Genomic DNA, 19106 nt, shown 5'->3' on the forward strand with positions numbered 1-19106 from the left:
GTGTACCTATCCTATTTATCTGTTCAGGTGGGATGTGACCATGACCTATCCATTGCTCCTCTTGCCTGTCAAGGTGTGATCCAGATATCTTTTATCCTTGTCTCAGTCTCCATGTCAGTGGTTGGTCTTGTGATCCTGCCCCTGAAGCATTCCTAGTTCTAAATCCTGATACTTTTGTGTCCCATTTTGTTTTTCACTCCTGATTCCTGTCTAGTTCTAATCTCGGTTATCTGCTTTGCCTGTTAAGCCCCGTACACACGATCAGATTATCGAACGATCTGTCCTCTGTTTTTTGTGGCATGCTAGTCTGATGTGGAAAGTGAAGAGGTTATTTTCATACGAATTTTCCCGTACGACAGAATTCTACTTCAGAAGTGATGTCATGTGTTGGATTGCTTTCTATGTGTTCTTTCATCTCTGAACATGCCTAGTCTTGCTCTTAAGATTTTTTCCATCTAAATCTGTACTAATGAGACGAAAATCGGACGTTGTTTTGACGGACAACAAAAATTATCTGGCCTGCACATCAGGATTTTGTCAGCCAAAAAGTCGGAGTCGGCTGTCGAAAGCACCATACTAACAATCCGAAAATCAACAGATCGGTCGTCGGATGAATTTTCCCTACAGATTTTTTTATCGTGTGTACGGGGCTTTATTCTTGACCTGCTGGACTCCTAAATTGGACCACCTGCATGACTTGCTTGTACACCTTCTGCCCTTGGCTTTGTTAATGACTACATTCCTGCTTAACCCATTGGCCACCTCAAGTACTCCAGTCCTTAGCTCAGTTTTTTCGGGAATGACCTCCTGTTCAGGTCTGAAAATCTGGTGCCTCTGATTCTGACTGTTAAATCGTAGGGGCACCAAAGTACCAGCAATGTACATAATGCATCCTCCAACGTTGGCTGCTAAAGGTTACACACACCAAAACTGTGGTCATCAGACCTCAACAGCAACCCAACTCTTACACACCAGAACTCCATAATTTAGGGGGATTCCACTTATATTTTTTATTATAGTGTACATGCATTTATACATCAAATACATGGACCTGGTTCATCTAATTGGATGAAGGAAGGCCAACAAGTAATGTATTGTACACCAGAGGTCCCATCTACTGTACATTACAGTTTAAGAAATACAACATACAGAAATGATATGTACAAAACACTGAGGCTGATTTATTCAAGCTGTAGCCAAGGTGTAGTTGTTGACCATAATAACCAGTGAGTTGCTCTGGATAAAATGCCCACTTTTTCTCTGTTTTCATTTATTTGTTCCTACATTTTCTCTATCGATGTTCAAGAATTGTGCATGCCTTCCACATCATAGGGAATGACATACAATGTGCATAAGTATCAATCCAGCCTCAGTATTTGCTTCCCAACTAGTCACAATTTGCTCACTACGCAAAAAAATATAAAATAACTTTTTTTACATGATATTTTACATATATAAATTTGTAATGTGAATTATGAAGAACAGGACCAAATACGGTAATACAAATGATTAGACTAGGGAACTGCAACATGAATCAAATCATTATATTCTGACCTTTTTATCTGTTGTAAATTATTCAGGCCCCGTTCACACCATTGCATTTCAGATGGCAGGCAGAATCGCTGCAAAATGTGGGACGAGCTTGCGATCCCTGTTACTTTTAATGGCACCCAAATCGCGGGTAGATTTTGCCACGGTTGTCGCCCAACCAAACGCGGTAAAATTGCGGACAAAAAAATCACAGGACGCCTGAAGCCCAAAAGAAGTTTGGTCCAAATCATTTGGTTGATTTTGCCCACAATCGGGAACGCCATGGGGTGAACGGAGCGTCCAGACCCAGATTCAGCAAAACTGCAAAGCTCAACCCAATGCAGTTGGGGCTTAAGGCCGGGTTCACACATATGCAAATTGGATGTAGGTTTCCCTGCATCCAATTCGCATGACAGGGGAGTGTGACCGGCTTTCAATAGAGCCGGTTCACACAGATCCGGGGTGGCCACGGTCCGCATTTAAAAAGGGTTCTGTGTGTCTTTGGCTCTAAATCAGGTGCAAATCGGGTCAGAATTTTAGCCTGAATTCGCACCTGAATCAGAATGGGTGACTAGGGATGCACCAGACCCCGTGCTGTGAACCGCAGCCACAGCATATGTCAACCCAGCCTTAGACAACATCTTTTCTTGCCTAAATTCCTTTCAATTTCTCAATCTACTTCTATAAAAATATCAGTATTAAACTATTAAAATTATACATACAATTATATTGTTATATAAATTATTCTGTATATTCAGTCTGAGAACCAATAGCAGTCAGATTTCACTTTTAAAAAGTGATTACTGGAAGGTGAATTTTGATTGGCTGAATTAGGATACTGCATGCTCTTTCCTGGATAATCCTTTACAAGGGCACTAGATTTGACCGAATAAAGCGAAAGCTGCAAAAACCAAGAAACAAAGTTTGCCACTTTTAAGCTTCAATAGTATCTGTGTCCAGGCTATGGACATGGAAGTTTTTACATAACAAACAGTTAATGAGCCCTAAAACAAGCTCAAACCTGTAATTGCATATGGGTTCTATTCAATTTATAATTCTTATACGCCTCTGGAATTATATTTTCTTCTATTGTTACTCTGTTTTTGAGTGCTTCCTACAATAAAGATTAAAAAAAAAAGAAACAAGCCCTCACTGAGCTTTATAGCTGTAGGCACCGTGGAGCGATTAATTCCCGAAGTCCTTGACTCAGTAGTTAAGCACACCTTGCTCTCCTACAAGCTGCGATTCATCAGCCCAGTTCAACTCCCCCTGCTTCCTCTCCCAGTAGTGACTTAGCAGCTCAGATCGCCCTGCTCACTCTCCCAAGAGTGACTTAGTATCTCAGCTCTCCCTCCTAGTAGTGGCTTCCAGCTTTCTAATCTCCAAAATAAAAACACAGAGCCAGTGCTCTTGGAGGGGGAGCTGAGCTGCTGAGAAAATGACTTGAAGGGCTCCAGTGCTTCTGTTGTTAAATTTTAAGATTGATTGCTTCACAATTCCTGCAGCTACTGAGGTCAGAGAGGGCTTGTTTTAAAGGCCATCAACTTCTTATTAAGAATATGCAAAAACTTTACTGTCCATTGCCTGGACTTTAAAGGGTCGTCCTAAAAATTGAGAAACAAGTAGTACAAGACTTTATACAGCAAGTCAAACACAGTTTGAACAAAAGCGGAACTCCAGGTAGATATAATAAAAAGACCATGTAATGCGGTTATATATTCATTAAAACGTATTCCTGTATTTTAATGGCAAACATTGTAGGTACATGAATTTGACTTGCTATTAACCCTCTTGAAATCCTCTGCACTACTAATCTCTGATTGGTAGTGGGAGGAGCAGCACTGGCAGCCAATCAATTGTGCTGCAGTGCACTTGTACAAGTAGCTTACTGACAGAAGGAGAAAGCAGCATGAACGCTGGAATGTGCTCTTTAGTTGCTGCTTCTGCTTAGCTGTAAAATGACAGGTTAGGGGCGGGGCGGGGCGGTGACCTGGCTGTATTAATCAACTGCCGCAGAAAAAAAGTCAAGTCATCGGTTTTTCTTTGCTGTCTGGGAGGGCTGTGTAAACCTCAGGACCAGCTTGACAGAAGTACATGTCCTTTGTAAGGTTAAATCAGGGCCGTATTTAACACAGGGCAAAAGGGGAAGCTGCCCCGGGCCCAGTCATTGTTATGGGGCCCAAAGGAGCCCGCACTGTCAGAAAGTAGTTGCTAAGTGGATTCTGGAGGGCCCAAAAAAATGTTTGCTGAGGTTCCAATCAAAATAAAGATGGCCCTGGGTTAAACAGTTCCAATATATGTATTTCAGCGGTGTATTTAGACGTTTGTCTGGAGTTCTGCTTTAAATCAACGTACCCTTTGATTAATAATAAATAAATAATTTTCTCTAATCAAGACATCTGACAATGAATTATCTTTTTTTTTGCTTTTCTTACGAGTATCTATTTAAAAATCTGAATACACATTTTTACTACACAGTGTAAGTGACGGGAAAGTCAATTTCAATGGGTGATAGGTGGGCCTGGGAAGAGTAGGACGGAGGGATATAATTCTGCATATTGGGGATATGGGAGTACAGTGGCTGCCAATATGACGATGTCAGAGATTTACAGTTACAGTACCAACCGAAGAGGAGACAAGCTGTGAAAAACATCCCGCCAGAACTCCCTATAGCGACAAAGACGGCGATATCATAGCTGAAATACGGCCCATACTTGCTGTTCAAAATGCTGTTATAGAGTATTACCCAGGTAGATGGAGTTGCGCTCATCACTCCCGCCAAGCAGAACAACATGCCCGCCACAAGGTGGCATCCGGAGCTGTTGACCAGGCACTTGGCCAGCTTAAGACTCGGCATGTTGGAGCTGAAGGTGGTGTTACAGATCCCGATCAGGCACAGGATAAGGGCCGAGGCGGCAGTCAAAATGCTGAACGGAAGTGCAAACTGTAGGATGCGGATGTCAAGCTGGTCCACGGTGGCGTACCAGTCCCGGTCGTAGACCATGCATTCCCTGCTCCACTCCAAGCGAGTGCACTTTACCCATAATCCCATGCTCACTGTCAGATTCTTCTCATTCCTGTTGAAGGTGTACAGCTTCATCTGTCTCCATTGGGGAAGCAGAGTGGCAGCAAACAGTCCCGAGACAGAGGCCGTACCGCAGACAAACGCAAGCAGAGTAATAGCGTGCACCTCCTGGCAGCCCATTAGAACCTTCGGGAATTACTGAAAATAAAAAATGTTTTTAAAATTTTTACCAATTTACAATTATATAGTAATGTTGCTATAAGTGTTGGTTCACACTAGGGCGACACGACTTCGGGCGAGTTATGACGTCACCCATGCACCGCGACTTCGGCGTGGCTTGCAACGACATAATGGAAGTCAATGCAAGTCGCTCCGATGTCACCCCGAAATAGTGCAGGAACCTTTTTCTAAGTCGGAGCGACTTGAGTCGCTCCTATTAGAACGATTCCAATTGCACAGCACGGTCCGCTACTTGTCAGGCGACCAAGTCGCCTAACAAGTCGTACTAGTGTGAATGGACACTTAGTCATGTTACAATCCAACTTCAGCAATTTTTTCTTTTTAATTTTAGATAACGTTGGCAAGAGTTCAAATTTCTGTCAGGTTTCTATTTTAACTTGAACCAAAAAAAAAAGTGCCAGTCAGACATTGTTGGAGTGCAAAAATGTTTTAATAATTCCACAAATGACAATTGGAGAATAAAAAAGGCAGCCGACACATTTTTGGGCCGAAATCCCCCTTCGTCAAGGCTTTAGCACTTGTCAGAATGTTTTTAGGAAGATCTGCCCCTGACAAAGGCTTTTACTTACTGATCATGCTCCTAGTCTAGATCAGTGGTCTTAAAACTGTGGCCCGGGGCCCCTTTGCTTGCCTTTATCTGGCTCTTGGGGCAGTATTCCTCTAACTGACATTAACAAGGGGGCATAATTGCTGCCACTGACACCAACAGTGGAACACCTATTCCTCCCACTGACACCAATGATGGGGCACTATTCCTCCCACTGAAACCAATAATGGGGCACTAATTCTTCCACTGACACCAATGATGGGGCACTATTCCTCCCACTGAAACCAATAATGGGGCACTAATTCTTCCACTGATACCAATGATGGGGTACTATTCCTCCCACTGAAACCAATAATGGGGCACTATTCCTCCCACTGACACCAATGATGGGGCACTGTTCCTCCCATTGAAACCAATGATGAGGCACTGTTCCTCCCAATAACACCAACGATGGGGCACCATTCCTCCCACTGACACAATGATGGGGCACTATTCCTCCCACTGACACCAATGATGGGGCACTATTCCTCCCACTGACATCAATGATGGGGCACTATTCCTCCCACTGACACCAATGATAGGACACTATTCCTCCCACTGACACCAATGATGAGGCACTATTCTTCCCACTGACACCAATGATGGGACACTATTCTTCCCACTGACACCAATGATGGGGCACTATTCTTCCCACTGACACCAATGATGGGGCACTATTCCTCCCACTGACACCAATGATGGGACACTATTCCTCCCACTGACACCAATGATGGGGCACCATTCCTCCCACTGATACAATGATGGGGCACTATTCCTCCCACTGACACAATGATGGGGCACTATTCCTCCCACTGAAACAAATGATGGGGCACTATTCCTTCCACTGACACCAATGATGGGGCACTATTCCTCCCACTGATACCAATAATGGGCACTATTCCTCCCACTGACACAATGATGGGGCACTATTCCTCCCACTGAAACCAATAATGGGGCACTGTTCCTCCCACTGACACAATGATGGGGCACTATTCCTCCCACTGACATCAATGATGGGGCACTAGTCCTCCCACTGACACAATGATGAGGCACTATTCCTCCCACTGACAGCAATGATGGGGCACTATTCCTTCCACTGATACCAATAATGGGCACTATTCCTCCCACTGACACAATGATGGGGCACTATTCCTCCCACTGAAACCAATAATGAGGCACTGTTCCTCCCACTGACACAATGATGGGGCACTATTCCTCCCACTGACATCAATGATGGGGCACTAGTCCTCCCACTGACACAATGATGAGGCACTATTCCTCCCACTGACAGCAATGATGGGGCAATATTCCTTCCACTGATACCAATGATGGGGCACTATTCCTTCCACTGATACCAATAATAGGACGCTATTCCTCTCACGGACCCCAACGATGGGGCACTATCACTATTCCTCCCAATAAAACCAAAGATGGGGCACTCTTACTCCCACTGACACCAAAATTGGGGTACTATTCCTCTCACTGACAACAATGGGGCATTATTCTTCTAACGGACAGCAATAATGTGGCACTATTCCTCTGACACCAACGATGGGGCACTATTCCTCTTATGGACCCCAACGATTGGGCACTATTCCTCCCAATAACACCAACGATGGGGCACTATTCCTCTTATGGACCCCAACAATTGGGCACTATTCCTCCCAATAACACCAACGATGGGGCACTATTCCTCCCACTGACACCAATGTTAGGACACTTTTTCTCCCAATAACACCAATAATGGGGCACTATTCCTCTTAGTGACAACAACAATGGGGCACTATTCCTCCCAATAACACCAACGATGGGGCACTATTCCTCTTATGGACCCCAACGATGGGGCACTATTACTCCCAATAACACCAACAATGGGGGACTCTTCCTCCCACTGACACCAATAACAGGGTAATATTCTTCTTACTGACACCAATGATGGGGCACTATTCCTCTACTGGACATGGTTTACTCCCACCAATACCAGGACATTTGCTACTCCCACTGGCCACAGTCCAGCCCCTCTAAAGTCTGAAGGAGGGTAAACTGGCCATTTGTTGAGAAAGTTGGGGGGCCCTGGTCTAGAACAAATAAATCTTATAAACATTCTGACAAGTGCTAAAGCCCTGATGAAGGGAGATTGTTGGCTTGAATACGTGTCGGATACCTTTTTCTTTTCCTGCTGTCATTTTTGGATTTAGCAACACACTTCTGAACTTTAAGAGCGTCTGTTTGGAACTCCTTCTGGTTCAAATACATATAGACTTCTGGAATTGAGTGACCCCTGTCTCTGGGGGAACCCACATTTTGTGGAAAGCTGCTGAACTCAAGCTATTGGGCTTTATTAAAGACATCTTATCCTATTATCTGTAGATACAAATCCATTGCCTTGCTTAGTTAGGATTTACAATTTCTATTTATGTCTGTGGGGGTCATGGGAGAGATCTGCCCTCACTTCCTGTTCCTGTGACCCCCAACCTTTCCATGCTCTATGTATAATTGTGTTTCAGTTTTTGTCTTCCTATTAACCACTTCTGGACCGCCCTTAATGACCAGACCATTTTTTGCGATACAGCACTGCTTTACTTTAACTGACAATTGCGTGGTCGTGCGACGCTGTCCTTTTTTTTCCACAAACAGAGCTTTTTATTTTAGACATTTTTCGATTTTAATTTTTTTGTGCTATAAACAGAAAAAGAGCGACAATTCTGAAAAAAAAGAAAAACAATATTTTTCACTTTCTGCTATATAACATTCCCAGTAAAAAAAAAAAATTAAAATCAAATTTTTTCATCATTTTAGGCCAATTTGTTTTCTGTTACATATTTTTGCGCAAGAGTTTTCGCATCTACAAACTAGGGAAAATATTTATTTCATCTTTATTTTTACTAGAAACGGCGGCAATCAGCGATTTTTATCGGGACTGCGACATTGCGGCGACAGATCGGACCCCTAACTGACATTTTTGACAATTTTGGGGGGACCAGTGACATTACTACAGTAATCAGTGATACAAATATGCACTGTTACTGTAATAATGACACTGGCAGGGAAGGGGTTAACATTGTGGGTGATCAAAGGGTTAAGTGTGAGCCTAGGGCAGTGATGGTGAACCTTGGCACTCCAGATGTTTTGGAACTACATTAGACTCTGCAGTGTAGCTGAGCATCATGGGAAATGTAGTTCCAAAACATCCGGAGTGCCAAGGTTCGCCATCATTGCCCTAGGCAGGGGTGTCAAACTGGCGGCCCTCTAGCTGTTGCAGAACTACAAGTCCCATCATGCCTCTGCCTGTGGGAGTCATGCTTGTAAATGTCAGTCTTGCAATGCCTCATGGGACTTGTAGTTCTGCAACAGCTGGAGGGCCGGCAGTTTGACACCTGTGCGCCTAGGGGGTGCTTTCTAAGTGTGTAGGGGATGGGCTTGCTGCATGAACACAGAGACCTGTGTTCCCAAATAAGAGAATCCCTGTGTTCATAACTGACAGATCAGCGGTCTGCTGTGTTTACAATGGCAGACCGCCGTTCTGTCTCCACGGGGAGCGATTGTGAGTGCCGGGCAGACATTGGGGCCGCCGGATCGGCTGATTGGCTCCCCCTGTAGCCAATCGGCATGTGCGCGCTCCCCCAGCGGCTCACGCGCGCCCCCCCCACTAGCGGTCCTGCGAGGCGATGTACAGATACGTCGTTTCATGGGACAGAGCCGTCCTGCTGCCGTAAAACTACACCAGCTGGTCAGCAAGTGGTTAAATGAACAAGCTGAACTTAGAAGCTGATTGGTTACTTATACACAGCTGCGCCGCCGCTCACAGGTGTCAAACTGGCGGCCCTCCAGCTGCTGCAGAACTACAAGTCCCATGAGGCATTGCAAGGCTGACAGTTACAAGCATGACTCCCACAGGCAGAGGCATGATGGTATTTGTAGTTCTGCAACAGCTGGTGGCCCTCCAGCTGTTTGGGAACTACAAGTCCCATGAGGCATTGCAAGGCTGACAGTTAAAAGCATGACTCCCACAGGCAGAGGCATGATGGGACTTGTAGTTCTGCAACAGCTGGCGGCCCTCCAGCTGTTGCGGAACTACAAGTCCCATGAGGCATTGCAAGGCTGACAGTTACAAGCATGACTCCCACAGGCAGAGGCATGATGGGACTTGTAGTTCTGCAACAGCTGGAGTGCCGCCGGTTTGACACCCTGAATACAACCTATATATATAGGATCAGAAAGAAATAAACAAGCACAGCAACGCTACAATGTAACTGTGACTCACCTGCTCTTATTTCTTGCAGCCAATGTACATCTAGTGATAGGAATGCCTCCACCTTGAGCAGAGATCGCTCGTCGATGCAGAACGCTCGCAGCGAATTCACCAATTACTGCTTCCCAAAATGAGAATGCGATCCTGTGCTGGAATTCTATGGACAATCCCCTACCGTGATTATTGTGTTTCCAGCAGCGAGCGCAGCATCCAATCACTGCAGGGCTGGGAGCACCAGCTGGGGCTCAGTGACATTCTATACAATGTTATTCTGCATCTCATCCTGGAGAGACAGTCACCTACCACCCACACAGCGCAGGCTGGGGGCTCAGGACTGCAGACGCTGCTCCTCTATGTCACACTGCACATGCCTAGCATCCCACAGAAAAGGATTCTGGGAGATCAGACTAAGGAACCCTCCATGCAGATGTAGTAAATCACCTTCCAGGAGACTGCAACTCCCAGAATCCTCTTCACCTCTGCATAGATCAAGGGATGCAGCTGTTGAGGCTGAGTGCTGTAAACGTTTGATGTCCCAGAAAATACATAAAATAATAAAAACAACAAATATAACTGCTAAAAATAATTATACAAAGAAAATGTAAAAGAAAATATTTATAAACCTATATGTTAAAATAATTGGCAAAGGAAATAATAATATTAAGGTTTACCATTACGACAATAATTTTCATTTTAAAAAAGAGGCATGAATGAAAATGTTTACAAAATACACGTTAAAATACAAAAAATAATGTTAAGGTTTACAAAACTGATGTTAAAAAGGTATAAATGAAAATGTTTAAATACAATGAATACACAGGTCTTCCCGTAGTACTGCGATATGTCTGCCCGCATCCATTTATCCTCTCCCCTCCTACAAAATATAATGCTAATGTTTACAAAATTGATGTTAAAATGATCAGCAAAAATAGAAAAAAATTAAAATACACGCTCAAATGATTATCAACAGCTAAAAAAACAACAACAAAAAAAAAAAGAAAATATTTATAAACCTATATGTTAAAATAAGTCATAAAGAAAAAAATATCAATACTAACGTTTACCATTACGACAATAATTTTCATTTTAAAAAAGAGGCATAAATGAAAATGTTTACAAAATACACGTTAAAATGATTAGCAGAAATAAAAATAATAATACAAAATATAATACTAATGTTTACAAAACTGATGTTAAAATGATGAGAAAAAAAAAAATAATACAAAAAAAATTTTTAATCCACACTCAAATGATTAACAGCTAAAAAAAAAAAAAAAAAAAAAGAAAAAGAAAATATTTATAAACGTATATGTTAAAATAATTAGTAAAGAAAAAATAATAATACTAAGGTTTACCATTACAACAATAATATTCATTTTAAAAAACGAGGCATAAATGAAAATGTTTAAATACAATGAATGAAAAATTGTAAGTACAATGAATGAATTGTAAAATACAAATAAATCAAAATACACGTTAAAATGATTAGCAGCAATAAAAATAATGACAGGAAATAATACTAATGTTTACAAAATTGATGTTAAAATGATTAGCAAATATAGAAAAAAATAATAATACAAAAACATTTAAAATCTACGCTCAATTGATTATCAACAGCTAAAATAAAAAAAATAAAAAGAAGAAAGAAAATAAGAAAATATTTATAAAACTATATGTTAAAATAATTAGTCAAAAAAAAAAAAAAAAGAATACTAAGGTTTACCATTAATTAATTTTCATTTTAAAAAAGAAGCATGAATGAAAATGTTTACAAAATACACGTTAAAATGATTAGCAGCAATAAAAATAATAATACAAAAAATAATATTAAGGTTTACAAAACTGATGTTAAAAAGGTATAAATGAAAATGTTTAAATACAATGAATGAATTGTAAAATACAAATAAATGAAAATACATGTTAAAATGATTAGCAGCAATAAAAATAATAAGACAGGAAATAATACTAATGTTTACAAAATTGATGTTAAAATGATTAGCAAATATAGAAAAAAATAATAATACAAAAAAAATGTAAAATCCACGCTCAAACGATTTTCAACAGCTAAAATAAAAAAAATAAAAAGAAGAAGAAAGAAAATAAGAAAATATTTATAAAACTATATGTTAAAATAATTAGTAAAAAAAAAAAAAAAAAAGAATACTAAGGTTTACCAATAATTACTACAATAATTTTCATTTTAAAAAAGAGGCATGAATGAAAATGTTTACAAAATACACGTTAAAATGATTAGCAGCAATAAAAATAATACAAAAAATAATATTAAGGTTTACAAAACTGATGTTAAAAAGGTATAAATGAAAATTTTTAATACAATGAATGCATTTTAAAATAAAAATAAATGAAAATACATGTTAAAATGATTAGCAGCAATAAAAATAATAAGACAGGAAATAATACTAATGTTTACAAAATTGATGTTAAAATGATTAGCAAATATAGAAAAAAATAATAATACAAAAAAAATTAAAATCCACGCTCAAACGATTATCAACAGCTAAAATAAAATAAAAAATAAAAAGAAGAAAGAAAATAAGAAAATATTTATAAAACTATATGTTAAAATAATTAGTAAAAAAAAGAATACTAAGGTTTACCATTAATTACTACAATAATTTTCATTTTAAAAAAGAAGCATGAATGAAAATGTTTATAAAATACACGTTAAAATGATTAGCAGCAATAAAAATAATATACAAAAAATAATATTAAGGTTCACAAAACTGATGTTAAAAAGGTATATATGAAAATGTTTAAATACAATGAATGAATTGTAAAATACAAATAAATGAAAATACATGTTAAAATGATTAGCAGCAATAAAAATAATAAGACAGAAAATAATACCAATGTTTACAAAATGGATGTTAAAATGATTAGCAAATATAGAAAAAAATAATAATACAAAAAAAATTTAAATCCACGCTCAAAGATTATCAACAGCTAAAATAAAAAAAAAAAAAAAAGAAGAAGAAAGAAAATAAGAAATATTTATGAAACTATATGTTAAAATAATTAGTAAAAAAAAAAAAAAAAAAAAAAAGAATACTAAGGTTTACCATTACTACAATAATTGTCATTTTAAAAAAGAGGCATGAATGAAAATGTTTACAAAATACACGTTAAAATGATTAGCAGCAATAGAAATATTAATACAAGAAAAATAATATTAAGGTTTACAAAACTGATGTTAAAATGATTAGCAAAAATAGAAAAAAAAAATTATAATACAAAAAAATTTTAAGTACACGCTCAAATGATTATCAACAGTTAAAAAACAAAAACAAAAAAAAGAAAATATTTAAAAAATGTTAAAATAATTAGTAAAAAAAAAAAACTGCTAAAACAAATGCTCACAAATACATGTTCAAATAAATAGGAAAAACAGCAAAAAAAACAAACAAAAAAAAAATAAAACATTAACAAAAAAAAAAAAAAGCTTATAAATACATGTTAAAAGGATTAGGAAAAACTACAAAAATATAATATTACAAAAAATGTAGATGCGTATAAAATACATGATAAAGTATTAGCATTAAGATTAGCAAAAAAAAAATATATATATACAGGTATAATAGTAATAATAATACAAAAAAGATGTTTACAAATACATTTTAAAATAAGTAGCAAAAAAAGAAAGAAAATAATAATACAAAAAATTTAAATGAGTATAAAATACTGTGCATGTTAAAATGATTAGCAAAAATAGAAAGAAAAAAAACATAGTATTACAAAAAAAAGGTAAATGAGTATAAAATACATATTAAATGATTAGCAAAAATAGAAAAAAAATAATATTACAAAAAATATAAGTTAGTAAAAACTACTGTACATGTTAAAATGATTAGCAATAATAATAATAAAAAATACAAATGTTTATAAATACATGTCAAAATTATTAGCAGGAACAGAGAAAAATATTGGTACAAAAAATGTAAATGAGTATAAAATACATGTTAAAATGATTAGCAGCAATAAAAAAATACAAGTGTTTTTTAAATACATGTCAAAATGACTAGCATGAATAAAAAAAAAAAAATACAAAAATAAATAAATGAATAAATAAATAAATAAAATGAGTATAAAATATTTGTTAAAATGATTAGCAATAATACAAAAAAAGTAATAACACAAACAATATATCTGAAAACTTTTATAAAACACACATGATTAGCAAAATTAAAAACTAATAGTAGTATATACATTTTAAATGTTCATAAATTACACAAATTTAGCAACAATTACAAAAAAATTAGGAAAACGAATAAGGAAAAAAAAAAAATAAAATTGTTTATATTATAGATGTTAAAAATACCATGCTCATGGTCATGCTATAGTTGTTGGAACTCCAATTTTCCAAGAAAAACATATGCTCCTAATCTCACAGCATCTCCCATCTGAGTTACAGAAGGAACCAATGGAAGAGGATCTGAGCAGGGCAAACATAGAATTGGTTGTCAAGTATTTTTTTCCTTTTAAGCCAAAGAAGCAGAGGTCAGACAGCTAGTATTTTTAGAAGAATGTCACCAATGGCAGCTGACAAGTTTCTTTTATGACAGTTTTCTTTAATGAGGAACTGCCATTGCTGACGTCCTGAAAATACTTGTTGCTTGGCTGTGGCTGGTTTCTAAGGTCCTGAGTCACAGACCTGGAAGAATCATGCAATTATCTCTATACTTGTTATGGGTCGGTGACTCAAAGTGCTGAAGATAAAGGATCAGCACAGCTGCTAAGCAATTAGTGTTTTAGAAGGAAAGGTCAGAGATTTCAGTCTATCTCCAGATTTTACAGACTTGCTGTTTCATATCCCTGTGATGTTAGTAAATATAGAGATGTATATACGATCTGGGAAAATACCGAATGGTTGCTAAGGTAAGATATCAGCCACACACATCACTTTCAGCAAGTCGGCTGACTTGCATTGTGAAAGGGAACTGTAAATCACAGCCATTGTGTGGTGCAGCAAGGACGGACGCAGATCCTGAGTATGTACAGTGAGGGAAAGAAGTATTTGATCCTCTGCTGATTTTGTATGTTTGCCCGCTGACAAAGAAATGATCAGTCTATAATTTTAATTGTAGGTTTATTTTAACAGTGAGAGAATAACAACAAAAAAATCAAGAAAAACACATTTCAAAATAGCGCTGTACCCAAATAACATTTACCGTATATACTCAAGTATAAGCCGTCCCGAATAAAAGCCAGGGCACCTAATTTTACCACAAAAAACTGGAAAAACGTATTGCCTCGAGTATAAGCCTAGGGTGAGAAATGCAGCAGCTACTGGACCACCACGAGACCCAAAACAGGGGCTGTCGGCATGGTACAGGAGATGCAGGGCTGTCGGCATGGTACAGGAGATGATACAGGAGATGGTAAAGGAGATGGTACAGGCATGGCACAGGAGATGGTTCAGGCATGGCACAGGAGATGGTTCAGGCATGGCACAGATGGTACAGGAGATGGTACAGGCATTGCACAGGAGATGGTTCAGGCAATGCAGAGGAGATGCTTCAGGCATGGCAGAGGAGATGGTACAGAAGATGGTACAGGCATTCCACAGGAGATGGTTCAGGCATGGCAGAGGAGATGGTTCAGGCATGGCACAGATGGTACAGGCATGGCACAGATATGGTACAGATGGTACAGGCATGGCACAGATGGTACAGGCATGGCACAGATATGGTACAGATGGTACAGGCATGGCACAGATGGTACAGGCATGGCACAGATATGGTACAGATGGTACAGGCATGGCACAGATGGTACAGGCATGGCACAGATATGGTACAGATGGTACAGGCATGGCACAGATGGTACAGGCATGGCACAGATATGGTACAGATGGTACGGGCATGGCACAGATGGTACAGGCATGGCACATATATGGCACAGATATGGCACTGATGGTACAAGAGATGTAGTGCTGCGGGCATGGTACAGGAGTCTCACTTACCTTTACCTACAGTGCTGCAGAGGAGTCTCACTTACCTTTCTGCCTTACATTTAAAAATGGCGCCGCCCGACGCCAACACATCACGGGCTTTCCCGAGCGGCAGCGGCGCACTGACCGGGGAAAAGGTAAGTGAGACCATGACTCGAGTATAAGCTGAGGGGGGCTTTTTCAGCATGAAAAAACATGCTGAAAAACTATATACGGTATATACGGTTTGTCATTTTTTCCCCACAAAAAGAGCTTTCTTTTGGTGCTTAAAAAAAGAATATATATACTTTTTTTTACTTTCTGCTATAAAACAAATCCAATAAAAAATGTAAAAAAAAAAATCGAATTTCTTCCTAAATTTAGGCCAATATATATTCTGCTACATGTTTTTGGTAAGAAAAATTCCCAATAAATGTATTGAATTGCGTAAAAGTTATAGCATCTATAATTTATGGGATATATTTATGGAATGTTTATTTGTTTTTTACTAGTAATAGTAGCAATCAGCGACTTATAGCAGGACTGCTATATTGCGGCAGGGGAATTGAACACTAAAGCCCCGTACACACGTACCGAATGTCGGCCGAACGATCGGCCGTCTTTTGTCCGGTGCTGTCCTGTCGGTTGAAAAGTGCTAAAGACTGCACACGAATTTTGTCGGCCAACAACAGCCGACTGCAGAAGTGATGTCATGTGATGGTTAACTTTCCCTGTGTTTTTTCTTTTCTGAGCATGCCCAGTCTTGCTAATCGGCTGTTTTTTGGCCGAATTCTGTACTGACTGGCGAACAATCGGCCGTTCTGGTCTTGGCCATCAAAAATTTTAATCCCTGCACAAAAGATTCTGTTCGGCCGAAAAGTCGCTGTCGGTTGTCGGAAGCATCATACTAACAAGCCAACAATCGGCCGACAATCGCTACGTGTGTACGGGGCTTAACTGACACTTTTTTTAGGCAGACCTGATCGGACCCTCCAGTCTCTTCTGTGGAGCGGCGGATATTAGCAGACACTTATCCACTGAATCCACCGCCATCCAATCTGAAACTGTCCGCCAAAAACAGACGGATTATGGTCCTATTCCCCATCTGTCTGGCTGATCGGATGGTTAGGTCAGGCGGTCTGTTTCCATCCGATTGTCCCATAGAGGAGAGGGAGAATGTGCCCGTGTCTGCTCTGCATAGCGAAGCAGACACAGACCTGTCATCCTCCTGGTAAGTGGGGATTAGCGGAGGGATTCCACTTAGTGAAGGCGCCCATGTGGAAGAGGCCTTAGAGCGTCTACATCTGTTGGCAGCAGCTAGCAGCAAGAATGGAGAAGCCAGAGAGCAGCTGGTGTAAGGAGAGCTGCACATCAGCTGGTGTAGGAAGTCATCGGAAACCACCATGGAACGCAGAACCAGAAGTGACATCAAGCTGGAAGTTTCTGATGACTTCCTACACCTGCCTACGTGCGGCTCTCCGACTTCCCAGTCCTGGCTGCTAGCTGCTGCTGACAGGCCCCCTGTGGGTGGACGGTCCCTTTTTTTGGATGTAACCATACTGACGAGTGATCTAAAGGTGGAATTATGTGAGTGTACATTTGGCTGCCCTATTAACCACTTGCCGACTGCCCACCGTCAAATGACAGCGGAGCGGTGCTGCTCTCGTTCTGGGACGCCGTCATAAGACAGCGCACCAGAACGGCCTCTCTCGCGCGCCTGCGGGGGCACGCAGTGCGGCGATCGTGGCCCCGCCGTGTTGGTAGGACACGGCACAACCTCCATCTTGGTAAAGAGCCAATGGCATGGCTCTTTACCCATGTGATTGGCTGTGTCCAATCACAGCCGGTCACATGTAAATGAGGAAGTGCCATTTATTGGCTCTCCTCGCCTCAGTGTGTGGCAAGGAGAGCCGATCAGCGGCAATTACGTGGTCATCCTACACTATACCCATATGAATTTTATCATTTATTTTCTCACACAAATAGAGCTTTCTTTGGGTGGTATTTAATCACCGCTGGGTTTTTTATTTCTTACAAAAAAAAAGAAAAAAAGACAGAAAATAGTAAAGTTTGAAAATAAGTAATTTTTCTCCTTCACTGATGTGCGCTGATGAGGCAGCACTGATGTAGTAAACGCAATAACTTTTGCGCAAACCAATCAAAATACGCTTATTTATGCGATCTGCGACCAAAAATATGTAGCAGAAAACAAATTGGCCTAAAATGTTAAAAAATTTGGATTTTTACATTTTTTTGGGGGGGAATTTCATATAAAAAATGTGAAAAATATTGTTATTTTTTCAAAATTGTCGCTCTTTTTTTGTTTATAGCGCAAAAAGTAAAAATCGCACAGGTGATCAAATACCACCAAAAGAAAGCTCTATTTGTGGGGAAAAATTTGTTTGGGTACGGCGTTGCATGACTGCGCAATTGTCAGTTAAATTCGCACAGTGCCAAATCGCAAAAAGTGGCCTGGACGTAAGACAGCAAAATCCTCCAGTGGTAAAGTGGTTAAGCGATTCCTGAAAACTCATCTTTTCAGGGAAGTCTATCCTGCCCTTAGGTAAAAACTGAACTTTTAATTTCCCATCAGCTCATGCCTCTCACAGTTACCTTTTGTATCACTTGCCCCTTCCTATTAGATTGTAAGCTCTTACGAGCAGGGCACTCCTAAAGCCAGCCATAGAAGATTTGAACCTTGGCCAGTTCAGAAGGAACCGGCTAAGATTAGAACCATGTATGGGCAGGCTGAATGTACCCAAGTTGAACGATCAAGCGAATTGGGTACAACCAGCCTGTTGGATTTTACATGTGATTATTGCCAGCGGCTGTTCGCGCCACTAGCAATAATTGCTGTGTTCTCCCAGCAGGGATGGCTCCCCCCCACCCCCCTGCCGAGAGAACTTAATGGCTCTGTTGGAGAGATTCCCTCAACATTGACTTGGATGATGGGGGAAGTCAAGAGCTTTTCTTTCCTGCAACCTCCAGTTGTAGAAAATAAAATAACTCGGTCTATGGCCGGCTTAACCTTCTTGTGTTGAAATTGTACTGTCTCCCTTTATATTGTAAAGTGTTGTGCAATCTATTGGTCCTATATAATTCCTGTAAAAAAAATCTTGAATGCTTTCACCCCCACCGTTGTTCACTTTACTGGCCTTATTTCACTACAGGACGTAGGGTCCACTTTGCTGGCCTCATATCACTACAGGACGTAGGGTCCACTTTGCTGGCATTAGATCACTACAGGACGTAGGGTCCACTTTGCTGGCCTTATATCACTACAGGACGTAGGGTCCACTTTGCTGGCCTTATATCACTACAGGACGTAGGGTCCACTTTGCTGGCCTTATATCACTACAGGACATAGGGTCCACTTTGCTGGCCTTATATAACTACAGGACGTAGGGTCCACTTTGCTGGCCTTATATAACTACAGGACATAGGGTCCGCTTTGCTGGCCTTATACCACTACAGGACGTAGGGTCCACTTTACTGGCCTTATATCACTACAGGACATAGGGTCCACTTT

The 19106-nt window shown here is 39.8% G+C and overlaps 1 protein-coding gene across 1 annotated transcript; it reads right to left on the bottom strand.

Annotated features, from left to right (window-relative positions):
• Positions 1-3997: 3997 nt before the first annotated feature.
• LOC309567050 (claudin-12-like) lies at positions 3998-9922 on the bottom strand. The gene is made up of 2 exons (XM_082272372.1): positions 9646-9922; positions 3998-4753 (listed from the first exon to the last, which is right to left on the bottom strand). The coding sequence occupies exon 2, from the start codon at positions 4733-4735 to the stop codon at positions 4001-4003; it is 735 nt and encodes a 244-aa protein (XP_082128498.1). The 5' UTR covers positions 4736-4753; positions 9646-9922; the 3' UTR covers positions 3998-4000.
• Between the last annotated feature and the right edge of the window lie 9184 nt (positions 9923-19106).

The sequence above is a fragment of the Pelophylax lessonae genome, assembly GCF_965119305.1.
Source record: "Pelophylax lessonae genome assembly, chromosome: 11".
Lineage (NCBI taxonomy): Eukaryota > Metazoa > Chordata > Amphibia > Anura > Ranidae > Pelophylax > Pelophylax lessonae.